Source organism: Vombatus ursinus, unplaced genomic scaffold (assembly GCF_900497805.2).
Source record: "Vombatus ursinus unplaced genomic scaffold, bare-nosed wombat genome assembly UNPS02014225.1, whole genome shotgun sequence".
Lineage (NCBI taxonomy): Eukaryota > Metazoa > Chordata > Mammalia > Diprotodontia > Vombatidae > Vombatus > Vombatus ursinus.
Genome location: NW_020954003.1, coordinates 87,975 through 112,429, shown reverse-complemented (window position 1 = coordinate 112,429; position 24,455 = coordinate 87,975). Strand labels below are relative to the sequence as shown.

General features: G+C 43.9%; 1 protein-coding gene across 2 annotated transcripts in view; it reads left to right on the top strand.

Moving 5' to 3' along the window:
* Positions 1-3,445: 3,445 nt before the first annotated feature.
* MYO1G (myosin IG) overlaps positions 3,446-24,455 on the top strand; it is a 35,603-nt gene continuing 14,593 nt past the window's right edge. Inside the window, exons 1-13 of one of the 2 annotated variants that reach the window (XM_027860620.1) lie at positions 3,446-3,802; positions 7,226-7,434; positions 7,839-7,932; positions 9,682-9,847; positions 12,645-12,698; positions 13,682-13,777; positions 14,381-14,497; positions 16,630-16,836; positions 17,426-17,571; positions 18,250-18,364; positions 19,229-19,399; positions 21,493-21,563; positions 23,822-23,896. In XM_027860620.1, the coding sequence (XP_027716421.1) occupies positions 3,708-3,802; positions 7,226-7,434; positions 7,839-7,932; positions 9,682-9,847; positions 12,645-12,698; positions 13,682-13,777; positions 14,381-14,497; positions 16,630-16,836; positions 17,426-17,571; positions 18,250-18,364; positions 19,229-19,399; positions 21,493-21,563; positions 23,822-23,896 (1,616 nt within the window). In that variant the 5' untranslated portion in view covers positions 3,446-3,707. The remainder of the gene's footprint in view (positions 3,803-7,225; positions 7,435-7,838; positions 7,933-9,681; positions 9,848-12,644; positions 12,699-13,681; positions 13,778-14,380; positions 14,498-16,629; positions 16,837-17,425; positions 17,572-18,249; positions 18,365-19,228; positions 19,400-21,492; positions 21,564-23,821; positions 23,897-24,455) is intronic. The other variant, XM_027860619.1, reaches the window with a different exon arrangement.

Here is a 24,455-nt window from a genome sequence, read left to right as displayed (position 1 = left end):
CTTTAGGAACTCTCTCTTCTCCCCCTCCCCATGGTTTCCAGTAATGAATGACGTAGTTGTGTGTTATCACCTAATTAGCATACTTGGCACATAATTCACTACTTTTCCTATATAAGCTTTAGCATCATTCCTTTTAGGTTGCAAGTTTCCTAAGGAGGTCTGCCCACCATGGCAGAATTCCTTAAGGACCTCTTACCCGCCATATAGCATAACAATAAATCTTTGCCACTTCGACTTAAAAAATGCTTGAGTCTGTGAATTGATTCCAGATGACCCTGTCCTATACTCTGGTCCTTGAGGGATCTCAACCTCTCAGACCTCATCAAGTTTCAGTCATGTCCAACTCTTGGTGACCCCATTTGGGATTTTCTTGGGAAAGATAATGGAGTGTTTTGCCATTTCTTTCTCTAGCTCATTTTACAGATGAGGAAACAGGCAAACAGGGTTAAGTGACTTGCCCAGGGTCACTTAGCTAGTAAGTGTCTCAGTCCAGATTTTAATTCAGGAAGATGAGTTATTCTGATTTCAAGTCCAGTGCTCTATCAGTGATACCTATTAGGTTTGCATTATTTTTTTCTTTGGTTCTCTCTTTTTTGAGATAAAGACAACAACAACAAAAACTTCTCTCAGAATTTCACTATTAAGGCTGATAGAAGTCCCTTCCTTCATGGCCTAACTCAGATGTCCCTTCCTCCACGAGGTCTTTCCTGAAAGTCCTTCTGCCACTCTCCTCACAATCTGATCTATCCCTTCTCATATTTTTCATAGACCTCTACAGGTCTTTCAGTCTTGCACTAGTTTCTACACCTATAAAACGAGATTGGTGATCTCTAAAGGTTCCTTCCATACCTAAATACTCCCTAGGACCCCTCTCCACTAGATCTTGACTCCCACATTGCAGGGCCAGGGTTTTATCTGTTCTTGTATCCTTAGCACCAATCACAGGGCTACATACATATTAGGTGCTTTCACTAATATTTCATTGAATTAAACTTGATATGTCTTTATCCTAAGTTGTGATGCAAGTTTCCCTGGAAAGAGTGATTGCTAGAAGTCCATATCATTCATTTAAACTAATATATAAGGGAGTTCCTCCTTTGGATTGAGGCAAGGAGGGAGATAGCATTAGCATTGTAGGTGCCTATTAGGAGGAAGAGGGGAAAGATACAGAAAAGGGGAGAGTCCAGGGGTGCTCAAAACAAAGCTTTTTTTTTTCTTCATAGTTGGGAGGTGGCCAGCCCCGATCAAAGCTGAGGGTCAGAATTTTTAGTAACTCAGAAAGGGATTTTGGGAGCTATTCCTCCCTCTCAGTTCTTGGTCTTCTCTGGGTGCTGGGGCTTTGTCCAAGAGAAGCTATGTTTGGGCAGTGGGGGATCTTCTATCTTTGCTCTCTATACTGTGTTATCCTGCACAAAGCACTTACCTTCTGAGCATCAGTTTCCTCAGCTGTAAAATGGAGATAATAATGACCTTATTACCTTCTCCTTCTTGGATCTTGTAAGGAACGCTCTTTGTAAACTTTAATTGTGAGTTATTGTTATCATGTCTGTAGCTTCTGGGGCTTCCTATAGACTGGGTTTGGTATGGAGCCTCCAGGAAATCTTTTTGAATGTTGCCAGCAGAGGGCATAAGGGAGGAGGCCCCTAGCAAAGAAGATGCTGACTTAAAGGAAGCTGAAAAGGACCTTAGAGAGGCGGCAGGGGTGGGGAACCTGCAGCCTTGAGGCCATGTGCGGCCTTCTGGGTTCTTGAGGGAGGCCTTTTGACTGAATCCAAGTTTTACAGAACAAATCCTTTTATAGGGGATTTGGTCTGTGAAGTTTGGATTCAGTTCAAGGGCCGCACTTGAGGACCTAGAGGTCACATGTGGGCTGGAGGCCAAAGGTTCCCCATCCCTGGATCCAACCTCATTTCATACATTAGGAAACTATGACCTAGAGAGATATACCCAAGACCACATGGGTAGTTAGTGACAGAAATGCAATTTGAACCCAGGTCCTCTGTTTGCAAAGCCAATGCTCTTAGTCAATTAGTGCCTACCATGTGCCAGGCACTGTGTTAGGAGTCAGAGAAATGCAAAAGACAGTCACTGCTCTCAAAGAGCTCCCAGTCTAATGAGGGAGAAAATGTGCAATCAATACATATAGAAGATAACTTGGAAACAATAAAGAGAAGGCACCTTTGTTAAGCGAGATCAGGAAAGTCTTCAAGCTTATTCTATGCCTTCTCTGTACATCATCTCATTGACCTCATTCATTTTATAGATGAAGGGAACAAGAGGGGCAGAGGAAGTGACTTGCCCAATGTGATGCAGCTAGTAAGTGATACAGTCAGAATTTGAACTCAGGACCTCTGGATGCAAATCCAGTGTGGATTGTACTACCCCATATTGACTTCAGCACATCAAACATTTACTGTGGTCACAAAACTATTCAGATACTATGGACAGACAAGAAGTATGACAGAGTTGATGAGCTTTAAAGGATGTAAAATAAGTATTTATTAACTATATAATTAATTAATACTACTTTCTGGGCCTCAGTTTCCTCACTTGTAAAATATGTTAGACTAGAAGAGTTCTGGGGCATCTAGGTGGCAAAGTGGTTAGAGTGCTGGGCCTGGAGTCAAAAAGACCTGAGTTCAAATCCAACCTCAAATACTAGCTTTGTGACCCTGGGCAAGTCACTTACCCCTTTTGACCTCAGTTTCCTCAACTGTAAAATGAGCTGCAGGGGGAAACGGCATACCACTCTAGTATCTTTATCAAGAAAACTCCAAATGGCATCATGAAGAGTTGGACATGACTGAAACAATTGAATAACAACAGATGAGTTCTAAGGTGCTTTCCAGCTCATACATTCTGAGATTCTGAGTTCAGTACCAGAGAGGATGTAGAGCGAAAGAGCAATGTTCAGTGTGGTACAATGGGAAGAGGGCTGGATTTGGAATCAAGATACCTGGGTTCAAATCCTTGCTCTGTCACTGCTTCTGGGACCTTGGATCCTCTTCTCTGGGTCTCAGTTTCCATTTCTATAAAAATGAACTATTAGACTAAATGACTTCTAAGGTTCCTTGAGATATAAGCCTATGTATGATCTCTGACCCTAAGGACCATGGCCAGGATTTCCGAGGAGGGAGAGATTCCTATGGGCAGGTGTGGCCAGGGCAGGCTTCCTGGAAGAGGTGAGATCTGAAGAGGGCAAGATTCAGATATTTGAAGGCCCTATCTTTATTCAAGGACAAGAGACAGGAAACCAAATCAAAGAGAGGGTGACACTTTTTGTGGAAGCTTAGATAATCAGTGCTGACTGGGAGAGGCTCCCCAGTATGAGCCGTTAGACACACCCTCTCAGAGGGGAAGAAGGAAGTAGGGGTCACATCACCTCAGGGTGGGGGTGGGGGGAGCCCTGCAAGTGGTGAGAACAGGAACCTCCCAGAGCCCAAACCCACTTCCTATTGCACTCCTCAGTGGTGGCAAGAAGGGAGGGGAACTGAGTTTGTGACAGAGTAGATGTGGCTGACGGGTCACCTAGTTCCATTGAGAACACGGCTGCCTTTCCACCCCAGCATAGCAGTTACTTGCCCACTTGCTTGCCGGTGCCATTCTCACCATTGAAGGTCCCACCTTGACTTCAGTAAGGTTTGGGAGAGGTCTGCCCGCTGCTCTCCACGGCCCCACCTCCTAACCCAGCACCCAGTCCAGCAATCATGGAAGAAGAGGAAGGTCCTGAGTTTGGCAAACCGGACTTTGTTCTACTAGATCAGGTGACCATGGAGAACTTCATGGACAATCTGAAAATCAGGTAAGAATCAGGAAGACCTGAGTTTTAATCCTGTCTTAGATACTAGCTGGGTGACCCTGGACAAGTCACTTAATCTCTGTTTGCCTCAGTTTCCTCATCTGTAAGATGGGGATAATAATAGTAACTATAAGAGCTAACACTTTGTAAGATACTTTGCAGTAATTATTTGTAAAATAATAATAATAAATAATGATAATAGTGATAATTATTAGCAGCTGGGCACAGGAAGAGTTCCTGGACTCTCTGTGTACCTGAAGTTCAAGGGGTTGGGGTGGTTGAATTGCTAGGATATAACATAACACAACATAACATAATAGGATATAACATAACATAATATTATAACCAGGTATCACACCCATCAGTGGTTAAGAGTAGCTGGAGGTGATGGGGCCACATATATAACATATAGCAGTCCATACAGCAGTATGTACTAAGACCTCCAGGCATCTTCTCATTTCTTCTCTCCTCTCTTCTCCTCAGGATTAGTAATTCCCTTCTCTTCTCAATGACTTCTAGTCATTGGCCCTTAAAGCGGAAAGGAGGGAGCCTTAGAGCTTAATGAGCTTAGAGCTGCCTACACTACCTCAATTCGCCAGCCACTTCACTTTGGCTTTTCCCTCATAATCATCATGGGCTTTTCCCAGACTCAATCTGGGCTTTTCTCATACTTCACATGGGTTTTCCCTGATACCCACCCCCATCCCCTTTCTTTTTCTTTGCATTACATGGTCCTTTACCACCCTCCAATCCCTACCCCCTTACTCAACGTGGACCTGTCTCCCAGAATAATGCAATAGGGAGAAAAAGTGTTGAATTTGGAACCAGATAATCTGGACTCTACCATTTTCACCTCTTGTGTGACTTTGAACAAGTCACTTGACTTCACTAGACCTCAGGTTCCTCATCTGTAAAACCAAGGCCATGGACTAGATCACCTCTGAGGTCTGAGATCTCTTGGTCCATGCCAATCATCAATCCTACAGTGGTAGGTATGTGATCCCCTCAACCTCACATTCTCTACAAAGAGGAGGGCAGCAGGAGAGGCTGCCCTACCCTTCCTACTACTTGGTTTGCTGTCACACCCAGGCCTCTGAACAGGAAACAATTAGGCCCTGAGCCCATGCCCCTCCCTTTGAACCAGTCGTCTTGGGTCTCTCCTTACCCACTTATTTGTCTTCTCCCCTCCTCCTTCCCTATAGGGGTCAGTCTCTCTCCTCTCTTCCAGGTATTAATCCCATCCAGGATTTTAAGATGCAGAACAACAAAAAACAAAACCAAACAAAAACAAAAACAAAAAAAAAACCCAGAGATCATCTAGCCCACATCCTCCATTTATTAGGAAGTTGAAACTCTAATGGGAGATGGGACTTGATTAAGGTCATATAGCAAGTTGGTGACTTCTGGGAAGACTTTCCATATGTACTTAAAAGGATAGGATTTGGGGCTGCAAGGACCTTAAAAGCCATTTAGAACAACCCCCTCATTTTTCAGATGAGGAAACTGATTAACTAAGAAGAAAAATGTCTTGACTCGAGTCACACAGGTAGAATATTGGTCACAGAGCCCGGATTCTTTGATTCTGATGGCCCTCTTATTAGTTAAGTTATATAGGGCTATTCCAGGGATTGTCAACCTAAGAAATGCATAGAAAAGGGGGCATGTGAGATTATTCTTCCTCCCTCCACATAGCATCCCTGGGAACCTCTCCCTATTCACCTTCCCCTGAGGCAGATGAAGCTGGAGCGAAGTCCTACTGGTTCTCTGTCACTCCCCATACCCAATCCATTGCCACATCTTGTCATTTCTTCCTCTACATCTCCCTAATCCATCGCCTCTCTTCACACAGCCAACACTCCTTAGTTCAAGCTTTCATCACCTCTGGCCTGGGCTATGGCAATAGCTTCCTTATTGGTTTCCCTGCTTCAAGACTCTTCCCACTCCAATCCATCCTCCAAAGTGATTTTCTTAAAGCACAGATATGACCATATTACTCACCCTCTTCTCCCTACAGACAAACTCCAGTGGTTCCCTATTACTTCTAGAATAAAATGTTAACTCTTCTGCTTATCATTTAAAGCCCTTCACAATCCTACCTTTTCAACCGTATTATACAATACTCTATACACACACACACACACACACACTTAATGGTCCAGTTTTTACTATTCTCATACACAACACTCCATTTCTCATGACCATGTTTTTGTAAAGCCTGTCCCACATTCCTGGAATGCATTCCTTCCTCATCTTCACCTCTTACTCACTTCAAGACTCAAATGCTACCTTCTACATAGATCCTCTCCAACTGCCAGTCCTCTGACAAAACCACCTTGTACCTATTTTGTATATATACTCAATCCTCAACATTCAAGCATTTAATTTTCAAGACTTCAAGTATTCCCATGATTTTATTTTCTTGTTGGCCACCCAGCATGTTCCCAAGTTATATGTATAGTAGGGGAAAAAATGAGAGGTGGAATGTGTAAAGTTTATGCAATGGCTGGTGTTCTACCAGCTGCTTCCCTTGTTTTATTCACTCTACTATTGTAAAGAGCTCCCATCTATTCATTGCATATTTAAATTGTTTGCCTTTAAAACTCAAGTTTTGTGTTGCAATTATGCCCTCAAAGCATAATACAAGTCCTTAGGGCTCTTAGGTGATGTCAAGACCTCAGCAGTTTTGCGACTAAAGTCCCAGCAAACTTTCCCTTGGTTTCCAGTGGGTGGCTGAGGTAGAGAGAATTACACTGCAGTGTAGCATACTGTACAACACTCACACTGCCACCTGATGCAATGGAAGGTAAGAGTCAGGTTAAAAAATATTTTAGTTTTAAGAATTTTATTTGCTGTACAGTGTTTATGGTATGGTAGATTTCATGTCTTATGAAAGGCGAATATTATCTGAAATCAATGGTTTTTTTATTGAGATGTTAACACAAAAGGTCACAGAATTCTAGGGAATTACTAGCAAGAAAAAATGTTTGCATGTTACCAATTTTATTTTGTGTACTGCATTTTATGGGTTATTTCATGGTTAATGTGTTATTAAAAGTACATATTATCAGAATTAGTGTTTTGTTATAGAGAATTATATGCAGAAAAGTATATTTTCAGCAATCTTTAACAAAAGATGACAGTTTTTGGTGGTCCCTGGAACCTAAATCTTCATTTCCCATAAGTTCAATGTATCGAGTTCACATTTTTTTCCTTTGGTGATGTTTTCTAGAAATATTACTCCTCTCCACCCCAGGAAAATTGCAGATTGATTGTACCTCCCATAGAGTATCTATACCTATAGAATGCAAATTCCTAGAAGGCAGAGATTATTTCACTTTTATTTTTATATGTAGTGTCTAGGCACTTAGTAGGTGCTTAGTAAATACTTGTTGATTGATTAAGTAATATACCCCTTGGTGCCCACAGGTTTGAGAAAGGCCGGATCTACACATATATTGGTGAAGTGGTAGTATCAGTGAACCCATACCGGGAGCTGCCCCTATATGGACCAGAGGTGATTGCCAGGTACCAAGGGCGAGAGCTCTATGAGCGGCCCCCCCACCTCTATGCTGTGGCTGATGCTGCCCATAAGGCCATGAAGCGCAGGGCCAAGGACACCTGCATTGTCATCTCAGGTCAGCCATGACTTCCATACCTATCTCTCCCTCCTCCTCCCCTAGGGACCTACCCCCTCTCCCAGAAACCTGTCCCTTTCCCCATTCCCAGAGAGACTTCCCCCTATTTTGTGCCTTCCAAATTTTGTGCCCCAGGATCCCTTTCTTGTGATGCCTCAAACTCCAACCCTTCTCTTCTTTGCCTCTTTGTGCAGAGAGGGACGTTTGCTCAGTGTGAGCAGTCGAAACATTGCTTAAGCCTGTTTGGCACCCCTTGGCCCCTATCCCCAGGGACCAGCTCTCTCCATATCTCAGTGTAACCTGAGCTGGGACTCTGCTCTAGCTAGAGGGTCAGGCCACAGGGATCTTGGCCAGGTGACTGGGTGAGTGGGGTCTCATTGTTCTTGTGTCTATCCATCCTCCAGGGGAGAGTGGGGCAGGCAAGACAGAAGCCAGCAAGCACATCATGCAGTACATTGCAGCCATCACCAACCCCAGTCAGAGGGCAGAGGTGGAGAGGTAAGAAGATGAGGTGGGAACAAGAGGACTGGGCACAGAAGAGCCCAGGCTCTGCCCTTTGTTATGGGCAACTTGCTTCTTCTCTCTTGAGGCCCGGTGTCCTCACCCTCAAAATGAAAGGATCAGACTATTTGATGTCTAAGTTTCCCAACTAACATTCTATTTTCTACATTCTAAGATTCCTCCCAAGTGTAAAATGCTATGTTCTAACAGTATTAGTATACCACCTCCAGCCCTGACCTTCGTATTCTAGTACATTCTCATTTCCCTTCTGTCTCTGACCTTTTATGTTTTAAGGGTCCTTTCTGCACTAATATTCTATGTTCTGCATTCTGAGGGCCATTCTAGTGATGAGTTCCTTTCTGTACTAGAGTTCCTTTCAGTTCTGACTTAGCAATTTAGAATTGGGTCAGAGCTGGAGGAGAAATGAGGCACCCCATTTATTCTCCTCCTGCACCAGATCCAGAAGTATTGTGAAGTGGTATAGTATGATGGGGTGTGGGATGCTAGAAACATCCCTGAATTGACAGTCAGGAGACCCGTCCACTTCCCATCCCTCCCTATGCTACAACCAACTCATTGTGTGAGCTTCAGCAAGTCTCTCTGGTCTGTTTTCCAACCTGTAAAATGCTGATCCTTGACAAGCTGTGTGATAATATAGAAATGTGAGTTCTTAGGCGTATGTCCATGCTGTCTTCCCCTTTAGAAGGTAAGCTCCATGAGGGGAGGAAGTGTTTCACTTTTGGCTTTGTAACACTAATGCCTAGCACATAGTAGTCACTTAATGCTTGCTTCTTTGATTATGTCCAATCAATCAACCAGTTCATCAATAATCATTTATTAAATTGCTTTTCCTAGTTCAGCCCTCTGCCAAGCATTGTAGAGGGAAGAGAAGACATAATTCCTTCACTTTAGGAGCTTTCATTCTGGTGAGGGAAAGGAACACATAATGACTAGAGAGCAGTATAAGACACTAGAGAATCAAATGTTACATTGTATAGCAATAATAATGTTAGGATGACACAGTAGCTGACATTTCTAAAGTTCTGTCCCTACAACCACCCAATGACATTGATAGTGCAGGTTTTCTATCCCCATTTTACAGATAAGGCAACTGAGGTTAAAATTAGTTACTAGCTAGTAAATGTTAGATTGGGGATATGGGCTCTGGTCTTCTGACTCCAAGTACAGTGCTTTTTTCACTACTGACTGGCATAAAAGAACAGAGAAAACAGAGTTTGGTATGGGTCAGAATAGTCAGGGAAGGTTTAAAGGAAGAGGGGATTCTTGAACTTGAGATCTGTCTTCTTGAGATATGGCAGAACACTAGTGAAGCCTGGCATGGTGAAAAGAGCATTGGATTTGGAGTCAGGAAAACTGAATTTAAGTTACAATTATTATAAGTCATGTGATATTGACCAAGTCATTTCAACTTTCTGAATCTCAGTCTCATCATCTGCAAAATGGGGATAATAATTGTCCCACTTACCTGCTACGTAGAGGACAACCCTTTTGTAAACTTTAAAGTGTTATAGAAATGAGAGTTGTTTTGTTGTTGTTGTCATCTGTTGTTATATGAGTGGGTTTTCACTCCCCAGAGCTGATGACCTGTTGTTTTGCTTTAGTCTCATGGAGACAGGCCAGCATGAGAAGGGCCAAATGCTGGGCCATATCGTGGCCTCCTGAACCCCTTTCTACTGTAACAATCATCTCTTCTGTGCCTTCCCCAACTTTACCTCCTAAAAAAAGGGTCAAGGATGTGTTGCTCAAATCAACATGTGTGCTAGAGGCCTTTGGCAATGCCCGCACCAACCGCAACCACAACTCCAGCCGATTTGGCAAGTACATGGACATCAACTTTGACTTCAAGGGAGACCCAACAGGGGGCCATATCCACAGCTACCTGTTGGAGAAGGTAGGCGAATTGCATGGGCATGGGGAAGGTGGGTAGAGGAAAAGGGCATCATCTCACCTGGCTCCTGGTCAAAATCTGGAGACATCTTTATATGATAGAAGGAATCCTATCCTAGAAGACAGTGAGCAGACCTATCTTCCAAGTCCCAGCTCTTTCCCTGACTCACTCCATGACCTGGGACACTTGACTTCTCTGGGCCTCAGCTGGCTCGTGTGTAAAATGGGGATAGCAACATTTTGTTTGCTCTGTGGATCAAATCCTATGCTAGGCACTGTGGTAGAAACTAGAAGAAAGACAAGGAGTCCCATTCACTTTAGGAGTCTGAGCTTCAGTTAGGAAATCTGCTTTTTAATCCCGATTATTAGCTATAGGACGTAGGTGGTACTTAACATCTCTGGGTTTCAGTTTTCTCATCCGTCAAATGAGGACAATAATACTAACTAGGTTGTTTTGAGAAAAGTGTTTTGTACATTTTAAAGACATATGGAAATGAGAGCGCATATACATGTATCTATATGCATGTGATATAGATGTATGTGTATGTGTGTATATATGGCACAGATGTATGTGCGCGCACACACACATGCAAATTATGTATGTCCCAAAAGTCTTTGTGAAGTATAAATGCTATACATTTACAAAAAACGTCATTTATAAGTTTAATTATTTAAATTTCTTTTATACGTATTTAGTTTTGTGAATTTTGAATAATATATTTTAAATTTTAATTTTAAAAAAGACAGGGCACCCTATCACTCACTATTCATTGTGTATGAGACAGTTTCTGGACAACACTTTTTCAGATAAGTACATAGGTAGAAGAGGTCCTCTAGCTTAGACACCTCAGTCAAGTGTCCTGTATCCATTACTTTTTCTTATGGGGTCCTGTCAAAACTGTCATAATGCATCAAATTCTTATTCTTTGCATGATATTAAGGCCAGGATTACAAATGCAATCCGTTCAGTCACTGAGCAGCAACTGATGAAAGTTTTTACAAAGTTCAAAAATCAACTAGAGGGATGTATAGCACAAAATATTGAATTTTAATAAGAAAAATCATTATTTAGAACATTTAAATAGTTAACCTTTCAAATATTGTTTGGTGTAGGTTTGGGTTTCGGTAGCATTTATACTTCTGAAGTTATTAAGGTTTAAAATTGCTTTAAGACTTTTGGAATACCCTGTATCCTTTAAGTAATATAATACTAGTAATATCTCCAGCTTAAACATTTATTAAATACCTATTACATTCAGAGGAAGGAAGGAAATGAACATTTTTAAGCACCTACTCTGTACCAAGCACTATGCTAAGCATTTTACAAATATTATCTTATCTGATCCTCATAACAACTCTAGGAGGTAGGTCCTACTATTAACCCCATGTTATTATCCCCAAATGAGGAAACTGAGGCAAACAGATGTTAAGTGACTTGCTTTAAGTCACATAGATAGTAAGTATCTGAGTTTGGATTTGAACTCAGGTCTTCCTGACTTCAGGCCCAGTGCTCAATCTACTGTGCCATCTAGCTTCCTCTGATCAGCATTTGGCAGCCCTTTGGTGCCATGTGATCAATCAGTAGATATTTATTAAGTACTTACTATGTTCCAGATTCTATGCAAGGGGGGGTGAGGGGGAGATTAGGAAAGATTAGGATTTAAGGCAGAAGATAAGCTACACCTTATTGGCAAGTAGGGTGATGGGACCCATGCACAAGTATCTAAAATACAAAATTATACACGCATAAGTGCGTAAGAGCCATACAGAGTGCATTGTGAGGTCCAAGGTGTGAGGTCCAACATTGCTGACCAAGTAGGATGGGGGAAGGTTTCCTGGAGGAGATACCATTTGAACTGGACCTTGAAAAAAGGAGCTGAACCAGATGACATTTTGAAGGCCCATTCGCTTTGAGATATGATTCCCTGAAACATTTATTGCAAGCATATCATATGTCCAGTCCTGTGTTTTAGGCTTTGTAGGGAAACAAAGAGGTTCATGGAATCCTAGAATCTTTTGTTTTTTGGCTAGGCAAGGGGGTTAAGTCACTTGCCCAGGGTCACACAGCTAGTAAGGGAATCCTAGAACCTTAAGAGTTGGGAGAATGTTTAGTCCCAACTATGCTTTCAGTTCTTACCCTCTAATCACTTATAGTCTAGCTAGGGAGAAGGTGTTATAAGCAGGGGACGCAATCAAAGATCAATAAAATCTTAAATTGTTTGGTAGAGATGGGGTCAGGAGGCCTCCACTATTTCCCATGCCTGGAGTCCCCTTCATCCCCTTCCTTTCAAGGTAGATTCCAATATTCCTTCTTCCTGATCCTCCTGCTAACACTCTCACCCCTCAGACCTCATACAGAACTTTGTTTTGTACCTCTCAGTGCACTTATTGCCCAATATTGGGTTTTATCAAGATCAGCAGTGTTGTCTTATCTCTCTACCAGACTGTTAACTTTGTGAGTTCAGGGACCATGTTTTATCCAAACTTTGTATTTCCCCTCCCCATGGTGTTTTGTACACAGCTTGTGTTTAATAAATGTAGTGAGAAAGTGTGAATCAATAGATTGAGAAAGATAGATTAGATGACATCCAAGTTTAAGTCCTGTGAAACCCCGAATGAATGAATGAATGAATGAATGAATGAATGAATGAATGAATGAATGAAATAGAAGTTGAGCTGGGTCTTGAATGACTAGTAGGGATTGCATTGGCAGAATATTCCAGGTGAAGTGAGGAAAGGGTGGGGAAGGAAAGGTTGGAGCTTCACAGACCCCTTATCCTCTCTTTCTTATCATCCTTCAGTCTAGAGTCCTTAAGCAGCATTCTGGGGAGAGGAATTTCCACTCATTCTACCAGGTAAGGGATGGGGCAGACCAGGGGACTGGAGGAGGGGCAATGGTTCCCAGTGGGGAACTCAAGGGTGATGCAAGTCACTCAAAATCTCTTGCCCTCAGTTTCCCCAACTCTAAAATGAGAGAAATGGAGTAAGTGATCTTTAAGGTTCTTTGATCTGTAAAATGGGTTGGTGGGTAGGTGGTGACCAGATGACCCCAAAATTTCATTCTAGCTCTAAATCTACAGTCCTATGATTAGATGGGTTGATGAGGAAAAGAGGGAGGCGGCTTAAGCCACGGTGATAAAAAGTCTGTTGATAAAAAGCCTGAGGGCATGAGGGGAAGGATTAGGGCCCTGGGAAACAGAAAGCTCTCCACTGGGATACCCCTAGAAGTCTGGAGGAGACATCTTGAGTCAAATCTAGAAACTTTGTGGGCCTCCACCTCCCCGTCTCCATAGCTCTGACCTTCAACTCAGTGACTGGGGAGAGACGGGAAGTACCACAGCCCCACCCCTGCAGCTCTATCAGTCAGACTTGAGGAAATCTAGAAGGAAGCACCCCCCTCACCCCTTACCTCCTTATCCCCACCCCCTCACACTCTCCTCGTCATTCTTATGCTCATATGATGGTATGGGCCTGTGGGCCAGGTATATGACATATATCGTGAGTGCCTTATGTAGAACTATGCAACTCCAAGTATATGCGAGTGTGAAGTCTGTGTGCCCATGTGTTTGAGAGAGTGCATGTCTTAGTTTGTGTCTAACAGTATGTGCCTGGGTGCAAGCAGATGTATGAGGTGCCTTGATCCTCCCAGGTTGTGGGAAGTTTGTATGTGAACATATGAGAGTGTGTCATTGCGTGACTTACCCTTAGCACCCCTTTGGGAGGTACCTCGGGGGCACAGCAGAGAGGGTTAGGGTTGGTTGAGGTGAGGCAGTTTGTTGCCAAATGCTGACATCCCCTCCTTTTCTACTTCTCTTTCCCTTTCTTTCCCTCCCTCCAGCTGCTGAGGGGGGCCACAGATGATCAGCTCCAGGTTCTGAATTTGCAGAGGGACCCAGCCTTATACGTCTTTACCCAACAAGGGGCAGGGCTCAGCGTGAGTACTGAGAGAAGAGATGGTTAGAAACAACTCACCACATCCTCAAACTGAACAGGACATGGATGGATGACCCCTTCTACTAACCCAGGCTTCAGTAGCTTTTAGCAGCTAAGAGAGTTCTGAATAGTTGTGTTCCAGTTCGGCTGTGTGACCTTGGACACGCTATGTAAACTTTCTGAGTATTAACTTGTATATTTATGAAATAGGGATAATAACACTAATACTAATAAATAAAAATAATGCACTACCTATCTTACATAGTTATGAGGAAGGTTCTTTATTAAGCACCATAGAGATTAAATTGAATATTATGATTTGTTATTGGAAAGAAACTTCAGGGTCTTGGTGTGTAGTCTTTGCTATTCCAGGGAGCCCATACATCCTTCAGGGAATTCCCCCTTCTTCTTGGGAAACCCTGAAATCCACTTCCCCTTAGCATGGGGAACTCCTCCAAGCTAGTCTGTCTGAGTCTGGGGAAGCCCAGAGAGGAGACACCTTCTCTACGAAAAGTTCAGCCACATGGCCAGGGTTACTGAAAACAAGGTTGAGGGTGGGAGTCAGTGGAACCAGCTTCACATCCTACCCTGCCCTCTTCTCCAGTCCTCAGATAGTGATGAGGCCAACTACCGGGCTGTGATCCAAGCCATGAAGGTTATTGGCTTTAGCCCTGATGAGATGGACTGTGTGCACCAGATCCTTGCAGCCATCTTGCACTTGGTAAGCAGTGGGAGGTGAAACTTACCTCCTTACGCAAGGAGGGAAGGGGTGAGGGGGGTGCTTCCTTCTGGATTTCCCCAGGTCTGGCTTATAGAACAGCAGGGGTGGGGCTGTGGCACTTCCCATCTCTCCTGAGTCAATGGGTAGGAGGTCAGAGGGATGGAGAGGGGAGGTGGAGGTAGGGAGAGTTCTGGTCTCTGGTTAACAAGGGTGGGGCAAGGGTTGTTAAGGCAATCACTAGACAGGGACAAGATCACTAAGAAAGCCCTTTCTTCTTCTGCGTGTCCCTGTTTCCCTCTTATGATTCTCTCTGGTACATATCACCCTTCTCTTCATCCCCCACTGCAACTCTGGTCTTTAGCCAAATCTAGCCTCGATTTGTTCAATGAGCCCTGGGCTTAGAGAGATAAAGAAAGTAATGGGGAAAAGGGAAAGGACAGTGGTGAGAAGAGAAACTGAGGAATCTGACCATTTCTAGATAGTCCAATTCTAGATAGATCCAAGCTTCTCCTGTCAAGGCTCTGTAGATTTTAACATTTCATTTCAGCAAAATTTGATTTAAGAGGTAGGACGATGTAATGAATAGAGCTTACCTCAAACCCAATCCCACCTGGGCTTGGGCAAATGTTCTAGGCAATTCTCTAAAACAGGTTTCAGAATTTCATTGGTAGAAATGTCTTTATCTGGGAGTTCCCTGGACCAATGATGTCACAGACCTGGTCCCTTTCCCCTTTATTGAGCACCTACTGCAAACAACCCACTGCTAGGCACTGGGGGGAATGCAAGCCTCCTTTGTCCTCTTGAAGCTCACAATTTAGTAAAGAGATAAAGACACAAAGAAATGCTGTTAACATTACATGATAAGTACCTCTGATAGGTGCAAATGAAGTACTCTGAGATTTGAGGGGAAAGTTGTTATTGATTGGCTCTGGAGAAGGTAGGGCTTCCTGGAAGAGGTAGCACCTTGAGTTGGGCTTTACAGGAAGGTCAGGAGAAATTTAGCAGGTAAAGAGGCAGAGGGGGGCGAAGTAAGAGAAGGGATAAAGAAGGGAAAGTGTAGGGCATGAATGGAGTGGGAAGGAACAGAACAGACGGTATCTTAGATGTTTACAATTTAGTATGAGACTTCTAGATATTTGGATTTGGATTTGTAGAGGCAAAATACAAAACAGCAGAAAACATAAATGTTAAATTGAGGGGTGTAGGCAGTAAGTGCTATAGGAGTTGCAGTGTGTTTTAGTGGAAAGTATACTGGATTTAGAAAACCTAAGTGTGAATCCTGGTTATGCAGTTATACGCCCTTAGGCAAGTTCCTTAACCACTCTTGGCCTCAGTTTCCCTATCTTTAAAATGGAGGGGTAGGTTAGATGGCCTCTAAGGCCCCTTGAAGCTTTAAACCTATGACTTCTTTTTACATCAAAAAAATGGACAATTTATTTGATGTTCCACACTTGTGGACTCCACCACCACCACCTCCACCTCTACAAAGGAGAGTGGGGTGGGGTATGAGGAACCTATGATCTGATAAAAACGAAGATCATGGAGGGAGGGGGCAGCAATATGAACAGAGGTGACACAGTGGAAGGATTTAGGGAAGATAAAGAAGAGACAGCTATGCTGCAGCAGAGCTGAGGAGAACAAAAAGATGTAAATTGAGGCTAAACCAAGGTGCTCCTTGACTGCCAAGTAGAGAAGTATAGGTTCCATTCAATTTTGTTGTTGTTCAGTCATGTCTGACTCTTTGTGACCCCATTTGGGGTTTGGTGGCAAAGATACTGGAGTGGTTTGCCATTTCCTTCTCCAGCTCCTTTTACAGATGGGGAAATTGAGGCAAACAGGATTAACTGACTTGCCCGGAGTCACACAGCTAATAAGTGTAGGAGGCCAGATTTGAATTAAGGAAGATGATGAGTCTTCCTGACTTCAGACTGGCACTCCATCCATTGTGCCACCTAGTAGCGCCCCCATTCAATTTATCAAGTATTTATTGGGTACCTACTATGTTCCAGGCATGGTGCTAAGAGTCAGGGATACAAGCACATAAATGCCCATAAGGAGCTGCTATTCTACTTTGAATGTTATGGAATCCCATATGGGCTCTAAGTACAAACAGGGGATTCTTTGGTCACCAGGGCAACATTCAGTTTGTGGAGACCGAGTCAGGATTGGAGGTGGCTGAGAAGATACTGGTGGACCACGTGGCAAGACTGACAGCCACACCCCCGGAACTGGTGATGAGTTCGCTCCTTTCTCGAACTGTGGCCTCTGGGGGTCGGGAGCTCATTGAGAAGGGCCACAGTGCCTCCGAGGCACGATACGCTCGTGATGCCTGTGCCAAGGTACCTAGGGAAGGCAGTTTTGAGAGGAGTACCTCAGAATGCCTGTGATACCCTCTCTCTAGCTGTCTCCCAGCCTCATTATCTGCCTCCTGTGCCCCAATCAAAATAGGACTAAATGATCTCTAAGTTTTCTTCTAGTTCTAACATTCTATGTGCTAAGTTCTAAGTTCTCTTCAGCCTTAGCAGTCTATATTCTAAGTTTCAGGTTCCCCTCCAGTTGACATGTTGTGTTTTAAGGGCCGTTCTAACATTACAGATTCTATTTAGGCTTTAATTCCATAGTCCTCAACTGGCTGCTCTCCTGAGCAGACACCTCTTTCCCTGTCCTAAAACATAGAAACCAACCCCTTCTCTACAATGTTTCAACATCCTCCTTGTTCCCTGAGCCTTTACTTGATTCCAGTCTAGGCTAAGGTCTTCACTTGTGCTACATATGCTCTCCCCCTAGAAAACGGAGCACTCCCTCATTGGTACTGAGTGTCAGCTTCTCTAATCCAGGGAGGGAATTACTTTGGAAGTCCACCTATGCCCAGCCTCTCAGAACCCTCAGAAATGAGAGAGCAGTTTTTTCACCCTGACCCCTCTGCAGGCAATATACGAACGGCTGTTTGGCTGGATTGTGGGGCGCATCAACGAAGTGATGGAAGCACGAGGCCGAGATCCCCGGCGAGATGGCAAGGACACAGTCATTGGAGTGTTGGACATCTACGGCTTTGAGATCTTCCCTGATAACAGGTAACTTCTGCTACCTAATTCCTTAACATTGACCATCCCCACGTCTTTACTATCCCTCCCATCTCCTCCAAAGTCTTCCCATCTCTCCACCTCTTCAATGTCACCTGTCTCACAAATGTTCCCCATGACCAGGCCAATATCTTCCCCTATCTTGCCAATGTCTCATCTTGAAATACTGAACACCCTTACCTTTCAGGCCTGGAGCTACCTGAACTCAGGTAGATACCCGCAAATATCTTTTTCCTACTACTGTCTCGATGGTTTCAATTGCCAAAGAGAATGTTTGCTTTCTTTCAACTGGGAGAGTTAGGGATGGTACATGGTTTTTATAGGAATTTGGTGGAGCCCTTGCCTCTCCCCTAGAGGGCATAGGAGCATATTGTAGCTATTCAGGGATGCTAGGCATCTGGGAGCAAATGGGAGGAGGGAGAGGAGAAGGGGAACCTAGAGAGGGTAATGCTTAACCCAAAGGAATGACTGTCATGGTGGGATTTCTTGAAAGACAGTAGTAGGGATATTTTAGAAAGAACTTTCCAAGCCCTTCCCATCCATTACACCACACAGACACCTGCCTCCTTTGTTAAGGGAGATGACAACTATTTGATGGACATGTAGCAACCCATACCCCCTGGTATTTTGTCCCCCACTAATAACCACCCACTCCCAACAACTAACCAGCTTCGAGCAATTCTGCATCAACTACTGCAATGAGAAACTCCAGCAGCTGTTCATCCAGCTTATCCTGAAGCAGGAACAGGAGGAATATCAGCGGGAGGGCATCACCTGGCGGAACGTGAGTACCAGGCTGGGGTAGGGTAGAGAGTATAGCTGGGAGCAGGGTCAAGAACAGGGTAATGAAGATGGAAAGAAGGAGAGTGCCTGCTCAGTAACAGGATGGCCCAATACAAACATTATGACTGTGGGGGGCATTTAGCATGGTGGAAAAATGACTAGGCTTGCAGCTAAAAGACACGGGTTCAAATCCCCGCTGTCATCTGACCTTGGGCAAATCCCTTCTTCTCTCTGGGCCTCAATTTCCTCATCTGTCAAACGAGATTGTAATCCTTGCACCATCTCTACCTCACAGGGTTGATGGAAAGAAAGCTTTTGTAAAATTTAAATCCCCATCACTTGTACTCTAAATTAGCTAGGATTATTATAGGGGTGGGGCACAGAGGGTTCATTTAGGAGGAGAAACAGGTTCAAGAATCGAATGGGTGTCCATGTTCAGTCTCTTGAAAGAGCAGGGGATTAAGTGACTTTCCCAAGGTCTACAAGGAACAGAGCTAAGGTTTAAACCCAATTTTTCTAAGTGCACATTCAATGTTCTTTCTATTATACTGTGTTATCAGTTTAGATTACAGCAGTCAGGGAAGACTTCCTGATAGAGATGGCACAAGGGTGGTTGGGCCTAGAAGAACAGTTAGGATTTGGTGGCTATCCAGGAAGGAGGTAGGAAGGCAGGAGAAACTGGGAATGCCAAGGTGGGTTTGGGAAATAGATTGCAGTCAGCTTGGCTGGAGTGGAGGGCTTGTGTGGGTACAGTGGGAGATAAGATTGCAGAGGCATCTGGGTCCACATTTTGGAGGACCTTGAATGCCAGGATCAGGAAGCTGGATTGATTTTCTTCTCCCTCTCCTTGGCCCCTCAATCTCAGATTGAATACTTCAACAATTCAGCCATCGTGGAGTTGGTGGAGCGGCCCCATCGGGGCATGCTAGCCATACTGGATGAGGCCTGTGCCATCGTGGGCACCGTGACAGACCGCCTATTCCTTCAGAGCCTGGACACCCACCACCGACACCATCCCCACTACACCAGCCGCCAGGTATCTGTCCTCTGACTTCCTCAATCCCACCTGGCCAACCTGTACCAACAACAGCAATTTTCTAATTTTCCCTTTACCCTGGATGTCCATGCCAAGGACATTGTCCTCCCTTCCCTCCCCTCCCCATTCCCCCAGCAGCACACAGTGCCCAAGTAATGTAGCAGAAGGACCCTAAACCTGGGAGTCTGGACACCTTGGTTTAGTCTTCGCTATGCTATTAATTCACTAAATTCAATTCAATTCATTCATGTATCAAGTCAGTGGGGCAACTAGGTGGCACAGTGGATAGAGTGCCAGTCTGAAATCAGGAAAACTCATCTTCTGAGTTCAAATCTGGCCTAAGACACTTACTAGCCGTGTGACCCTGGACAAGTCACTTAATCCTGTTTGCCTCAATTTCCTCATCTGTAAAGTGAGCTGGAGAAAGAAATGGCAGCATCTTTGCCAAGAAAACCCCAAACAAGGTCACGAAGAGTCAGATAGCACTGAAACTACCGAGCAATAGCATCAAGTGAATGAATGAATAAAACATTTATTAAGTACCTATTTACAATGAATGAATGAATGAATGATTTTTTTTAGTGCTTATTAAGTACAAGGTATTGCCTTGGGTAAGTTATTTATCATGGAAATCATATGATGTGATAGCTGAAAACAGCCTTAGCAATCATCCCTCATTTTGCTGATAAGGAAATACACGTGGAAAGGGCATTGGAATTTGGAGTCAGAGGAGCTGGGCCCAAATCTCTGCCCTGCTTCTTACTACCTGTGTGATTTTGAATGACTGATCCCTAAGACCTCTGACCCCTAGGTAAAGCAACTTGCTTATCTATAGTGGGAGCTAGGATTCAAATCAAGGTCCTTTGATTCTCAATCTAGCTCTCTTTCCACCGGATTCTTTCTCAGGACCTCAGTTTTCTCCTCTTTTAGATGAAAAGATTGAACTAAACGTTCTCTAAATTCTGTGTGCCTATCCCAGTCCAGGTGTGTGCTGGAGTCAGCTTGAGAACTGGTTGCTAAAATGTTCAGTGTGAACATTTACACCCCAGAAATCAGCAAAGGCTATAAACCAGGGCTTTATTTATTGTTTTGTTGATTATGCAGACTTAAGAAAGTGATGAAAAGAGTGTTAGTAATATAGATTAAATTTAAAAGTACATCACATATATATTCTTGAGAGCCAGTTGTTAAATATTTACAAGCAGCCTCCTGCTTTTACCCTCACCTGTATGTCCTACCTTGCCTTTCTCCTGCCAAAAACCAAAAAAACAAAAAACCTGACTCTAGCTCCCACCACAGTCTCACTGTGTCACCAGTAGATAACCTCACAACATAGCTCTTCAGTGAATTTCCCAGCATGATTCAGTAGATAGGTTCTGAAGCTGGGAATCAGGATACCTGGGTTTAATCCCAACTCTGTTGTTCTTGTTCAGTCATTTCAGTCATGTCTGACTCTTTGTGACCCCATTTGGGGTTTTCTTGGCAAAGATACTGGAGTGGTTTGCCATTTTCTTCTCCAGCTCATTTTACAGATGAGGAAACTGAGACAAACAGGATTAAGTCACTTGCTCAGGGTCACATAGCTAGTAAGTGCCTGAGGCTGGATTTGAACTCAGGTCTTCCTAGCTCCGGGCCACCCAATTCCCCTAGCTGCCTTTCTAGAGAAGACATTCATAGTAAATACAAGATAATGAAGGTGGGGGAGAAGGACACATAACTAGGGAGATCAAGAAAGGTGCCTCTCAAACTTAGCCTTGAAGGGAGCTCTCATGGTACAATGGGAAAAATGATAGTTCTGAAGGTAGAAGACCTGGAAACAAATTCTGCTTCTGACATTTCCTGAATCATTCAACCTGTCCAGACCTCAGTTTCCTCATCTGTAAAAGGAAGAAGTTAGACTAGATGTCCTCTGAGGCCTTTTCCAGTTCTAAAGCCTTGATCCAGTGGATTTCCAAGAAGTGGCGGCAAGGAGGGAATGCACTCCAGCCAAACGGGAACATTCCTTATTCACTTCCCCACCACCACTACCTACCTCCACCTACCCTTTGTTCCTTCCTGCTGCCCTAATCTCTAACTCTTCCTTGTCTCTGCAGCTCTGTCCCACAGACAAGACTATGGAGTTTGGCAGAGATTTCCGCATTAAACACTATGCTGGGGATGTCACGTAAGGACTCTATTCTCCCAAGTTCCTAACCTAGGTGGAGAAACCTTTGAGTTAGAGGGGGAAAATTGGATGATACCTAAGTGAACAGCAACTTAAATGAATGTGTGTGGGTGTGTGGGGGGGGTCTAATTTTTTTTTTCGGGGGAGGAAGTAATCAGGGTTAAGTGACTTGCCTAGAGTCACACAGTTAGCAAGTGTCTGATAGCAGATATGAACACAGGTCCTCCTGACTCTAGGGCCTGTGCTCTATCCACTGTGCCACCCAGCTGGCCCTCATGTCTAATTTTTAGATCAAGTACAGACTCAACTGGGAAGAATAACTAGCATCTTCAGTGATAGAATTTCAAAACAGCTAGAACACTGGGCCAAATTGACTAAGGTGAAATTTAATAGAGGTAAATGTAAAGAATCAGCTTCACTGATATAAGATAAGAGAGTCATAACTAGATATCAGTTCATCTGAAAAAGACCTGAGGGGATTAGTGGAACACAAGCTAATTAGGAATCAGTCTGGAAAGCTAATAAGCTCTTAGGCTGCATTAAGAGACACATAATATATATGGAGTTTATATAGAGAGAGTTTATAGTCTTACTGTTCTGCATCCTGGTCAGAACATATCTGGAATATGTGTTTTGTTCTGAGAGTCATATTTTAGGGAGGGTATTGATAAAATGGAGAATGTCCAAGAGATGGCAACTAGAATGGTGAAAGTCTTTGAATTCATGCCCTCTGAGGATCATTGGGTAGGCACTTCTAGCCTGGAGGAGACTTAGAGAGGGCATGATAGCTGTGCCCAGGTGTTTGAGGACAGAATAAACTTGATGTGCTTGACCCTAGAAGGCACAACAAGTGAAAGTGGCAAAGAGAAAAATTTAGGTTCTTCATAAGAAAACTTTTCTAAAATTTGAGCTATCCAAAAGTGGAATATGCTGCCTTGGGACGTTGTGGGCCCCCTCTCCCTGGAGATCTCTGTGCAAAAACTGTCGGCCCACCTGTTAGGTATGCTGTGGAAGGGATTCTTGGGTAGGGGTTGGATAGGGTGGTCTTTGAGTTCCCTTCCAACTTGGAAATTTCTGAACATAGAACTCTACTCAATAAATGGGACTAATAAGATAAGCTGCATTTAGTTCCACATTAAGGGAGAGAGAAGCTGAGATGTGAGGGAGTGTGTGAGTGTGTGTGTGTGTGAGAGAGAGAGAGAGAGAGGAGAGAGAGGGAGGGAGGGAGAGAGAGAGAGAGAGAGAGAGAGAGAGAGAGAGAGGGAAACAGGCAGAGACAGGAGAGAGATGGGAGTGGGGGGAGAGAGAGGGATAGAGAGACAGAGAAAGAGACAGAGAGAGAGACAGAGAGATGGGGAGAGAGACAAAGAGTAAGTATAGGTCTGACCAAATCAAGAGAGAAGCAAATAAAATCAGAATGACCACAGAGACTCAGACAGACAGAGGCAGAGAAATACGACAGCCTAGTAGGAAGAGCACTAGATTTGACTCACGGCTCTGCTTTTTTCTTTCTTGTGACTACCTTAAGACAAACCAGTTCACCTCTCTCATTTTACTCACCTGTAAAACAGAGGGTCTTTGCCAAGAAAACCCCAAATAGGGTTACAAAGAGTTGGACATGACTGAACAGCAAAAACAGAGGGTGAAGGGTTGTACTAGATGGTCTCTGAGGCCCTTCAAACTTTAAATCCTGTGATCCTGGGGTAGGAGATACAACCAAGAAAAAAAAATGCTCTTTCTAGGTGAAGGTTTCCTTGATGGGTTGGGACTTAAGCTAGGCCATGAAGGATGGGTAAGATTTGAATAAATGAAAGGGAGAAAAAGAGGAGGTTTTCAGTGCATAGGAGTGGATGGAGTGGATGGAGTGGAAGAAGAGTAAAAAAACTTATTTCAAAATCCCTCACATGACCCCTTCATTGTGCTCCTGGTCCATTCTCTTCCTGGGGTTGTTCACTCATGTCTGACTCTTTGTGACCCCATCTGGGGTTTTCTTGGCAAAGACACTGAAGTGGTTTTTGCCATTTCTTTCTCCAGCTCATTTTACAGATGAGGAAACTGAGGCAAACAAGGTGAAGTGACTTGCCCGGGGTCACACAGCTAGTTAAGTGTCTGAGGCCAGATCTGAACTCAAGAAGAGTCTTCCTGACTCCAGGACTGACACTCTACCCGCTGTGCCACCTAGCTGCACACTCCATTCCTGTGCCTCTGGCTAAAAATGGCTACCTCACAGCTCTCCCTCAATCTCCCCACCCCTCTAGGTACTCTGTGGAGGGCTTCATTGACAAGAATAAAGATTCTCTTTTCCAGGACTTTAAGAGGCTCCTATACAACAGGTAAGAAGTCTGGGAAAGGTGACGGTGAGTTTTGGCCAATCTGGTGGAAGGTTGAATGAAGGATAAGTTACTGAGCCGTGCTAGAGGGGGCAGGAGCTGGAGTGGAAGCTAGAGGCAGGGGAGAAGAATTCATGGAAGTGGTCAGTGTTAAAGCTGGAAGTGGACCACAATCAAACCCCTTCATTTTACAGATGAAGAAACTAAGGCACAGAAAGAGGAAAAGGCCAAGGTCGCCCAAGGTTATGTGGCAAGTTAGTAGTGGAGTTGGGACTAGAACCGAGATTCTCCAGCAGTGTTGGGTGGGGTGCAAAAGAAACATTGACTTGGCACCCAAAGACTTGGTTGTGTGACTTTGGTCAAGTCTCTCTTTCTCTTTCCGGTCCTCAGTTTCCTCATCTGTAAAATGAGAGGGTTTTACTAAATGATCTCTAAGGTTCCTTCCAATTCCAACATTTTATGATTCAAATTTTAGGTCCTAGGCCTCTTTTCCAGCCAAGGGGATAGTGAAATAGCAGAGGGGGCAGCTGGGCTCAAGGAGAGGGACTTTCACGGGCTGGAC